Genomic DNA, 11,376 nt, shown 5'->3' with positions numbered 1-11,376 from the left:
TTTTGATACGACGTCATTGGATCTATAAATGGCAAAAGTGAAGGAGGGGGGTAGGACAGTGTTGTGAAGCGCGGGGTGGGAGAGTTTAGGTGGAGCTTTCGGAGTAATTCCCCAGCACAGACGTCGCGGATCGTACAGCGAAAAGGTACTGTTTTTCCGTATTTTTTAACAGATATTTTGATCTCGAGATGTTGCTGTCGAGAAGGTCGTTGTTCCCCGTAGTTAATATTGGGGTGATATTATCTCCACTACCTGGCTCTATCCCGGTCCCTCGGTCTCTTTCGGTCTCCACAAGGTGATCGGGAGCGAGGCTTTGGCCAACGGTCTTTGGCCTCATAACGCACAAGGAGGGACGGTGGTCTATGCCCGGAGCCTGAAGTGTGTCGCCGCTTGGTGGCTCAAGGTCTGCGCGATAACGAGGAGTTACCGGGGGGGGAATCGACGCTTTAAGCGAGTCGGTTAGGGAGACTTGCAGGAAGAAAACTCTTCAGGCGGGGATGGGGAGAGACAAAAGACCGCAGTGCGATTATGTAAGCGGGCGGTCTCGGCAGCTAGGCCTGGCGGGGAGGAAGCGGGGATGTGGGCTGTTCGAGCGCGTTGCCTCCCAGCGGTCACGGCCGCCTGCCGGAGCCGCAGCCCGCTCCGCCGTGGGAGGACGATTTCACGTTTTACAGCTGTTGCGATTCGGGCTCTTGTTGCCCTCGTTGGAAAGAATCCATTTTAGACTAGCCAGCGAGCGACACTTCCGCGCGGAGCTCTCCCTGGGGAGACGGGGGAGCTGACCGTCTTTGTATGCCGAGTTCCCACAGGTTCGGTGGCTTTGAAAACTGCTGCTCGTTTTTGTTTTTTTTTTAAAAACGTGTAAAACCGGGGATGCCTGTATGGGTCGCGGGAGACTCTTGTGACCTGTTGTAACGTTCGCGTTTCCAGGTGAGTGAAGATGGCCCGTACTAAGCAGACCGCCCGTAAATCCACCGGAGGGAAGGCGCCGAGGAAACAGTTGGCCACCAAGGCCGCTAGGAAGAGTGCGCCCTCTACTGGCGGAGTGAAGAAACCCCATCGTTACAGGTAAAACTTCCACACACCCCTGTTGTTCAGTATTATTAAAGTGGTTATACAGGTTTTTTTATTTTACCTCAGGCTTTGTCAACTGAAGTTAACTTGTTCATAACGGAAGGTAAATATGTTATGTAGCCTTTCAACCATATCGAGATTAGCGGTTGTGCTCTGTTTATAATATTTCATCTTTTAAAAACACCACCACCACTGCTGCTAAATCAATAATTGCCAGCCCTAAAGGAATTGCTAAACCTTTTTTTAAAGGGAACAAAAAAAGTGGCCCTCCCTTCCCAGTTTCAAATAGGACAGTCCGTCTAGATGTAAATTCAGGCAGATGCTGTGACTACCAGGCATGTGGGTTGGCTTTGTGCCTGACTGGGGAGTAGTTAATTCTAGGATTTGATTTTGACTTGGACTGACTGCCATTTCTGTGGAAGCCCAGCTTCTGTGCCAATTTTTTCCCCCCTTTCTGCCCAGGCCAGGAACCGTGGCTCTGAGAGAGATCCGCCGTTACCAGAAATCCACTGAGCTGCTGATCCGCAAACTGCCTTTCCAGCGTCTGGTGAGAGAAATTGCTCAGGACTTCAAGACTGATCTGCGCTTCCAAAGTGCTGCCATTGGTGCCCTGCAGGTAGGGTTTATGACCATATTTGGTAGTGATGGGGGGGGGGGGGGGGAACCTTCAGGAATTTAGGGTGCATTGTTGCTATCTTTTAAAGGCCAGTTTATCGATACTGACAACAGTTGCCAGTTATTTTATTGAGGAGCAGATTTAAGATGCTGGTATTTTCACATTTTAACTAGTAGCAAGGAGACCTCTGCTACTTGTCAATAAGTGTGCTTTGAGATATTGTTAACCCTGCCCTTGGGTAGTCCTCTTTCTAAAAGGTTCCCCTTGTTGTAGCTGTTAATTGGCATTAACTTTTTGCTTTTTGCAGGAGGCCAGTGAGGCATACCTGGTGGGTCTGTTTGAAGATACCAACCTGTGTGCCATCCATGCCAAGAGGGTCACCATCATGCCCAAAGACATCCAGCTGGCCCGCAGGATAAGGGGCGAGAGGGCTTAGAGAAGAGCCTCATGCCTAGCCTCTGAAACATGTATCATACCTTATTTACCACTTTTTGTGGACACTTATTTTATCCTTCCAGTTTTTAAGGAGTAATTTAAGATTTTTACTAATTGTCAAGTCATTCCACAAATCTAACTCAGGATGAGAGCGTACAGCCTGTGGCTCTGGCACTAGTAGGGATATCTTGGAGTGGGGAGTATGCTGCATTCTCGCCTAAGACCAGTGAGATGACTTTCCACAGATGCCTTCTGGGCAGATTGGTTCCTGTAATGTTTAGGTCAGTGTGGCAGCATATCCTGCTCACCTAAAGAGAATATGGCAGCTACAGTTGGTTACATAAGTTCCAACATGTAACACTAATTGGCATGTAAATGTTTCAATTGACTGGGTATTTGTATTACAGAACCGTGCTATTATTTTCATAGTTCAGTTATTTTCCTATGAAACTGCTTAGATTGTGAAGCAGAGGGCTTGGTTTTTCTTTTGGGTTTTTCTTGTAAGCTGTAGTATTGCGGTTATCCTGGCTCAGGGGTGCCACTGTGTTAATTGCTCAAGAACCAGCAGTTCTAGCCCCACAACTCATGAGCCCACTTATGCCCTGAGCTCTATTGGGTTCTTGGTGTTCTGATCTTGGTGACAGGCTGGAAGTTTTCATATGCAATATAAACAGCATTGATGTCATTGAGGGGCTCCCAGATCTGGGGATCAACCCCCTGCTGTTTTGTTTTTTTTTTTTTGTTGCAGCTGAGCTGTTGGATCATGTCGAACCTGCAGCAAGATCGGCAGAATTTGTATTTTTGGTATTAAAGAAGTTTTGGCTGTTGCCTTTTTCATCTGTTGAGTTTAATATGTAACTCCAAAGTTATGTTGATTTTCAAACATTGCAAAGTTTCCAATGTGGCAACTTCCACTATCTTAAGAGCTTGGTAGGAATTGAGTACTGCTGGTGTGTGGTGGGTGCTGTCGGCACACGCTGGATCTTCTAATCCCTGATGGCCGAGCTCCTTTCACTTGCAATAATCCCACTCTGACCAGTTAGTTCCTCCCTGTACAGAATGGGAGGCTGGTTACTTGTGTCACTGAGATGGTTATTGTGTGCAAGCAGGCACCTTGAATAGTCCAGCCTGCTTTTTGTATTCTTTTTTTTTATGTAAACCTTGGCAGCTACAGTTTAACACTATTTATGATGTTCTGTTGTCACATTGTAGTAGTCTTTGTATTAAATGACTTTGCGAATTTTGGTGTCTTTCTGCTTTTTCTTGGAGTAACACCTAACCAGTTTGAAAGGCAGGCACAGTGTTTGAAGTCAAACTGGTTTTGCAATTGCAACTGATGTTGCTGGCATTGGGACCATTTTCTGGGAATTGCTCTGGTCTTAATTCCTTGTACCAATATGGCTTCCCTTGACACTTTTGCTGGGCTGGTATACATGGTTTGCAGTACACAACTTGCTAAGAGTGAGACCAAGAGCTAGAATGGTAGCCTGGTGTCTTTTTAATACTATAAAGCACTGTTGTGGCCATCTGAAATATTGTGGGGGGAACTTTTTTTTAATACTTCATCCAGTTCAGGGTTACAGGGAGCTGGAACTTCACCCAGAAGGGTGAGTAAACCCTGGACACCATGCCAGCCTATTGCAGGGCATACATCAAGAGATGGGGGGCCAGTTCACCTACCAGTCTGTTTTGGAATGCAGGAGGAAGCTGATGCACTTGGATAAAACATGGGCAAATGTAGGAACTCCACACACATAGTGCCCCTGCTTTAGAATTGAAGTGTGGTTACCACTACTGCAAGGGAGCAATAGTGACCACTTCCCCACAGTTCAAAGGTCCAAGATGGGCTGAGTGGTCTCTGATGGGATGTCCCTAAGTTTTAAGCTTGACCTTAACTCTATATTTAAAGTCATGGTACAATGTCAGGAAGAACAATGTAATTATCTGCAGAACAAAAGTTCTAGAATCCTTTTTTGCCTAGGGTGAAATTTATCCTTAATTAAGATCGTTCTTTTTCCAAAACTAATGTCTTTTTTTTAAATTGCAAAAGGTTTTGTTTATCCTGAACGCACAGTAGCATGTTGGATAAATGACATTTTCCTACAAAACAGGCTAAAACGCAGACGCTGGCCCATTATGACGTTCAGACATGCAGGTACTGTGACGTCAGCCTGTAAAAGTGATCTTCGTGATCAAATGTAAACAATTTCATAGTATTGACAAGAATGTAACTAAGGATACTTCTGACAGACATGGAGAGGAAGTTCAACAAAAAATATTCGATTTCAACTACTGGGGTAAGTAATTTTACCTTACCCATCGTTTTCCATAACGGTCTAGAATTAATCGAATACAAGGTTGTAGCATTTTGAAACGATCCCTGCATAAGCAGAGCACAATTTGGAGATGTTCATTACCATATAAGCGGGTTTTTGAAATGGGGAAGGGAACCGGAGTACCCAAGACGTCCATGGGGAGAGAATTGAAACTCCACTCTGGGTGTCCCGCCAAAGAAACGAAACCAGGACCGAAGAGCAAACCGCCACTTAGTGACCTTACTGTGAATAAACATCCATATTAGTGACCAATACAAGCAGTCAAAAGTTAATAGCACATACATTTGAACAAAAGATGTGCGCTTAGAATACGTTTTCCTGTCTCCCCGAAGTACTAATATAAAAACGTATAGATTGTATCGGGTTTTAACCTCTGGTGCGATTGCTTCAAAGTCAAAAGCGCCGCTCAATCTGTTAACTTCTCGTTTTTAATAAACACGAATTGATGTGCGACAGTGAACTACACGGGACATTGTGAAGTAAACTATATTATTTTTTAAAACAACAGTCAACAGTCTAACAAATACAATTAAACCAATGCACAGCTTATTCTTAGAAAATGCTTATTGCAACTGATAATTAAGAAAAATGACGGTTTCGCATAGCCTGTCAATACCACTAAACTAGATATAAATGGGAGAAGTTGCATTGGGGTTCAAGGTATCAAGAAGGTATCTAACGTTGTACCGTATATTACCCACACATACACAAAATTAACGTAAATAGGCTACAAACAAAAGGTATTTCGAAACATCTAGCTTGGTAGTGAGTTGATAAGATCCTCATCCAAACATGGATGGATATATTGCGTACATTGAATGTATATACAGATACCGTATATTACACACATACCACAATTGTTGCAACAAGTAATAGATGGCTGTGGTGTTTTGCTTCGATCGCTTGTTTTTTGAAAATTGGAGGCGTAACTTCGATATTTGTCGGACTTCAATACGTGTTTCCAGACCTGCTGTGATTTGACTTACAAGCTAAAGTGCAGGGCGAGCTGAGCTGTTAATATTGTTTCCTTGTCCTGAGTCAGAAACTGGAAATGCCAGAACAGTCAGAACATTGAAAATACACGGTATACGACGGTCCGTACAAATACTATGATTTGCCTTACGAATTTGTATTTGGACCGCAAAAAACCTGTGACTACCCTCTTGTACGAAACAGTGAAATTAACTTCCAACAATACATTTTCAGAGTAAGAAAAAAGTTTTTGCTGCACACGGAAATTTAATACTGGCCTCTGCATTAATCACACTTACTCAAAGGTATTCTAAATTGCACAGTTCTGCATCATAGCTGCTACTGGACTCTTAGCACTACATTACAGTTACAGCACTACAAAGGTTGAACCATAGAGGGTGGTTCAGTGGAAATGAATGAGCAAAGTTTAAAGAGACCCTGTGACTTTACATTTACAATTATTATAAAATGCACATTTCGCAGACCTAAAACTAAAGTCTTCTCTAAAAGAGTACACACTGTAGATGAAGTCAATGTGCCCCATCTGCCTCACTACAGTTCTCTGCCTCACTACTTCTGCATTTGAACAGTTAGAAGTGAGTTTTCTCACTGTCCAGGCTAACACTGAACACTGGGGTAGAGACGTTAGTGTGAGAGAGGAAGGGATCAGGACTGTTACCCACCGAGAGGGGAAAGAGACACAGGAGGATGAGAAATTCCTTGCGGATATGGACCAGCTATTGGAAGAGGTGAGAGGACTCTCTCTACCTGGTGAGCACACTGCAGCCATTGTACTGTTACTATTGTGAAGACATGCCACACTGCATTATTCTTACAAAAAGCCGCCCAGGGCCAGAACTATACTATCCCAGAGTTCCCTGTGGGTCTGTTAGTGGCATGATGTTACCTAAGGCAGGGCTTCACCTACGACTTGTCATCAAACAATTTTCTATTTCGATTTTCCATAACATCAAATGGAAAATCCTTGCTAAAAGACATAAAACAACACAGAACCTCCATTTAGAGACGTAGAGTCAGAAATCCTGGTAAATGTTCTATGTTGTATCCAGTTACTCACAAGTTGTACCATTACAATGGATACATCTTAGCAGGCCTTCTTACTCTGTGACCTGTTTACCATCCTGGCATGGAATCAAAATGGAATTCATGGAAATGTGATTGCTCGTGACAGTGATAGCCAGAACTCAAAATTCACAAACAAATACTCGTGTTTTCTTTACCTCCTTGGCTGTAGAAAACATGGAAAAATCTCCACCCCAGCCAATTAGCCTTGGCCCCACAATAACCCAGTAATCAGTTTAATTAAGGCCATGAGAGCCCCAATAAGAACATAAGAATGGTTATGAGAGGAGGGCGTTTGGCCCATCTAACTTGTTTGGTAGTTAGTAGATAATCTATTTCAAGGATCTCATGCAGCTGTTTTTAAAAAACTAGGGTATCATCTTCACCAACATGGCTGAGTAGCTTTTCCCATACTCCCCAACCCTTTGAGTAAAGAAATAGTCTTGGTATTAAATACATGATGATGAAACCCTATGGCTCTGTAGGGATCAGATCCACAGCCCTTTTCTGACTGACCCTCCAAAGCTTACTCAACCAATAGGATAGTTTTCTTTCCAAGTCTTAAAGAACTAAAAACATACAGGAGACCAAGCAAAGCTGTTTGTCTGTAGGACACCACTGCTGTATAAAGGCTTAGGCTGACAGCAGACATCACTGAAAAAATGCAACATCCATCCATCCATCCATTTTGTAACCGCTTCATCCAATACAGGCTTGTGGTTAGCTGGAGTGTATAAAATAATGGGCACAAGGCAGGGTCCACCCTGAACGGACCAGTCCATCACAGAAATGCTGACCCTCATTCTCTAAATTTAGTTGTGCCTTCTAGTTAAATATGTCACATTTCTTCTTTACACTTTTCAGGTTATTGTACTCTAATTAAGAATGAAAAAAACTCATGTTTTTAGAAAAAGTACTAAAGTACAAATGTCTCAGCATCCAGTATTAAGAAATGTTCCCCAGTGCCATGAAGAAAATAATATTGACAGTAGACAAATTTCTGACATTGGCATCAAAGCTAAGAACAAAGAAACATTATCATGGTCATAGCATTTGAGTTTTGATGTACCTACGTTAATAATGCGAACATGCATGGATAATTTGCTCATCCCCTACAAGTGCTGGATTTTGGATTCATCTTTTTTCTCAGGGTTCAGAGTAGATTGAGGAAGTGTATTTTGTCACTGTCCAGGCAGACGCTTTATTGAAAAGAGAGCAGAGGGCCGCAGATGCCAGAGACGGTGGGGGTATTGCCCTGTGCAGCAAAATGACAGCAGCACAGAGAAAGAGAGAGAATGAGGAATTCCTCAAAGAGCTGGATCAGCTGCTGGATGAGGTGAATTAGCAAAACATAAGGTTACAAATGGGAGGTCTTAGCCCATCTAGGGCCATCGGGCTGCTTGTAGCTGATTCTGGCCAATTCTTGTAGGAAACCAGGGCAGAAGTTTCAACAACATAACTGTAAAAATGTGATTCCTGATCTCAGTCTTAAAAGTGTTTTCCTTTAGTTTCCAATGGTGTCCTCTGACTTATGTTTCACTGATGATTATGAAAGGGTCGATTGAACTGATTTTGTTAAAACCTATGAGATTTTCCAATACGTCTCCTCCTGGTTTTCTCAGATCAAGACTCTTTTATCCAGTTTCTGTAAGGCATTCCTGTTAAGCTAGGAAATATATTAGGTGACTCTTCTTTGGAGTATAATTCCTTGTTATTTATAGAGGATGCAAAACATATAAAAAAGAAGGGTACACACTCTTAGCTTTGTTAGAATTTAGTAAATCCTGTCAATGTTTAATGCACAAAAATACCTTCTGTAAGCATGGGAAATGGACATTCTAATTAGACCATTTCCCAAAAGTAGTGAATTAAATATCATTTGATTTTTACCAAATCAAAAATTTAAGCAAAGCCTAGAGGTCTTGATGCTTTATTAACTACTGACAGTTTATCAAGTGCTGCTATAAAATATGCAGATCATATAAGTATTGGACCTCTGTTGAGGCAAGCGTTTATGTCCTGAACTGAGATTTTTTTGTAATGAAACATTTTTAGAGCCGAGTATATTATAATATAGTTGAAGTCCACATTTCATTCAACATACATTGGAGAACACCTTATTAACCCTGTGTGTTTTTGTTCCTTTTTGAAATTTTTAGCTAACAATACTAATTATGTTTTGGCGTCTTTAAACTAAGTGCCTTCAAAGGTTTGGATTTAATATTTTGTGGTCTGAATTAGTTTTGACATAATTAATGTGACTCGCTTAGCTGAGGAAATGGCAGTCAAGCCGTGAAGATACAGTAAGCATCCCCAACCTCCCTCATTAATTTGAGGATTGAGCTAGGGTGATGCTGCAAAGGTGTAGATGGGGAAGTAAGGGGAATGCAAAAGAGATACGCAAAGGGAAGACCTGGGTGTGACTTATATATGTAGACAAGCTGACATGTGACATGTGCAAGATTAGGATTTAATCTTCCTCCCAAACATTGGTTATGAATTTCATTAAGGTACAGCACTGGTGTCGCAGAACTGTTTTTTCATTTACCACAAGCATGTATTGTATACAATCCCATTTATAATGATTAAGTGCAGGCACAGATCATTATGCTGATTTCCTGTGGTGACAGGACTTTGAGTTATGTGTCAAGGATTAGATTTTGAAAAGGATTGAAATTATAGGAATGTATTTGTGTGTTTTCCCTATGCAGCTTGATGAAGACCCCTGGGATGAAGGTGGCAGCCCCAGCAAGGATGGGAGTAGGGCTGCTCCTCAGATGAAGGAAACTGCAATGACAGATGACACAGATGACACAAATGACACAGACCAAGACCTTGAGAAGCTAATGGACGAAATTGAGAGGACTTACGGCCAACCTGCCCAGCTGCCCGAACCGGACAGCAATGACCATGAGAACAGAAAGCAAGAATATCCGAGCAACCGTTCTAGACCAGAAAGCCAGGGCAACAGCACTGAGCCTGACCACATAGAAGAGGATGACACTGAAGGACTGGTCAGTGTTGAAGCTTAGATGGAACTTCAGTCCAAAGCTCAAGACCGAGAACAGAAATGGACATCTTTGAATTTGAATTCTCTCAATGCATACAGAAAGGGGAAAGGGAGCTTTCTCTGTATAGATAAGCATCCGAGCAGCCATTCAATACTGTGTGTGTCTGTGGAACACGTACTTTGCACAATAAGCAATTAAAATTTGGTGAAATGACTTTTCACAGTAATTCTTTCATGATTAGTAATTTACAGGACCTTCAGGGTTCAGCTTGATCTCTAACACCCCATCTGCAGTCTAGTGCTCTGCAGTTGCTCATTTTCACTGCTGCTCGTTACTGTAATGGCTCAGGTGTATAACACAGTACAGCCATTCTAGACCCACGGGGAAGAGGTTTTCTGCTGGATCAGCATTTTAACAACAACACTTTTTCATAAAGTTAATGGACACACAACTCCTTTAGTGGCAGAATCAGGTCCCTAGAAGTGCAGTAATTGGTGAAGCAAAGATGAGCGGTATCTGAAACCTTATATTGTCTGTGGACTAATTTTAAAGAATCTGTTTCTAAGACAAAATACATTGACAGTTTCAAAATTTTGCAACTTTCAAACTAGGTGCAAAATTGTGAACTTTGTGAAAGTATCGCCGCCATGTTGTCGCAAATCACAGGTTTCACCACAGGCGAGAGTGAGAATTTGCACAGATTGTGAAATAAAAGTGGCCCTTCCTGCTCACTAGTCACTGGAAGCAGATGAAAAACATAGTTTCCTCAGAAAATGAACCCTTTTTTGTCTTTTTGAATTTGCGTACATTTTTTAAAGGATGTCTCACTGTCGAGCATTTGATTGTTCTGAACACAGTGGTCGCACACAAAACAGAGGATCAGCAGCAAGTCAAACTGTTTGCTTTCCAAGGGATATTCAACTAGGCAAGAGATGGGTAATAAACACTGATGTTGGTCCCACTGACAAATTTCTGGTTGAGATTCAATAAGTACAATCAAATAAGTACAGGTTGTGCACAGACATTTCACCCCAGAAATGTTCCGACATGATCTGCATGCAGAGCTAACAACTAATTAGTATTTGTCACCAAAACCATCTCAAAGTAAATATGGTAAATTCAATTCAATTGTACTTAGTCAAATCAGCTGTTCAGGCAACGACATGGACTATGGCACGGTAAGTCCTCCAATTATATAAGCCCTGTTCAAAATTTTCTTTTAGGTATGATTTACCATAAAATAACCACCTATGTAAATGATAGTGAATAGTGAATGCAAAACTTGAAATTGAATATATGAGTGTATTTTAGTTAGTTGGCTTTTTTCCAATACTTTAATAATATCTGAAAAAACATGTTGCCTTGTCTGTGTTAGTTTCATGAACATTTAAAAAACTAATATAGTAGCCAAGTTTGCTTGGTCTAAAGCATGTTTACAATGCTTTTGCATCACTGGTAGTTTTGTTCTGAATGACAGACAATGATGGCAATATGGCATGACGTATATATTGAAACTCCGTCTTTTTTTGTGATGTAAATTGAAGGTGGTACACATTCTAGTGTCCTTGGTGGATTCATTGTGGTTTAAAATGGACTCATCATTGCCGATTCATTATAAACCTGAAATGTAAAAACTGTGTTGCAGTTCACTCCAAGATGCAGAGTCAATGATCTTCAGCCAAAGAAGAATAGAGTCTGGTGTAACACAACAATGCCTCTGTATCTAGGACAGAACTCAAGTCCAATAAGAACACATTCTGGAGTAACACTACAGTGATCCTGTATTTAAGAAGGAAATCGAGTGTAATGAGAATACAGCCTGGAGCAATACTGTGGTAAACTGTTTTTA

The 11,376-nt window shown here is 41.7% G+C and overlaps 2 protein-coding genes across 2 annotated transcripts; both read left to right on the top strand.

The window, feature by feature from the left end:
- The first annotated feature begins 23 nt into the window (after nt 1-23).
- Nucleotides 24-3,365, top strand: LOC148824018 (histone H3.3A). The gene is made up of 4 exons (XM_088926595.1): nt 24-145; nt 931-1,068; nt 1,537-1,690; nt 1,998-3,365. Exons 2-4 carry the CDS (start codon nt 941-943, stop codon nt 2,124-2,126), a joined length of 411 nt encoding a protein of 136 aa, XP_088782721.1. The 5' UTR covers nt 24-145; nt 931-940; the 3' UTR covers nt 2,127-3,365.
- Nucleotides 3,366-4,377: 1,012 nt separating this feature from the next.
- LOC148824017 (uncharacterized) lies at nt 4,378-9,571 on the top strand. The gene is made up of 4 exons (XM_088926594.1): nt 4,378-4,422; nt 6,024-6,182; nt 7,709-7,852; nt 9,228-9,571. Exons 1-4 carry the CDS (start codon nt 4,378-4,380, stop codon nt 9,546-9,548), a joined length of 669 nt encoding a protein of 222 aa, XP_088782720.1. The 3' UTR covers nt 9,549-9,571.
- The last annotated feature ends 1,805 nt before the right edge of the window (nt 9,572-11,376 follow it).

This window comes from Atractosteus spatula, chromosome 11, assembly GCF_055471065.1.
Source record: "Atractosteus spatula isolate fAtrSpa1 chromosome 11, fAtrSpa1.hap1, whole genome shotgun sequence".
In the NCBI taxonomy this organism is placed as follows: Eukaryota; Metazoa; Chordata; class Actinopteri; order Semionotiformes; family Lepisosteidae; genus Atractosteus; species Atractosteus spatula.
The sequence above is the reverse complement of the archived record's forward strand: the minus strand, read 5'-3'. Positions and strand labels throughout refer to the sequence as shown.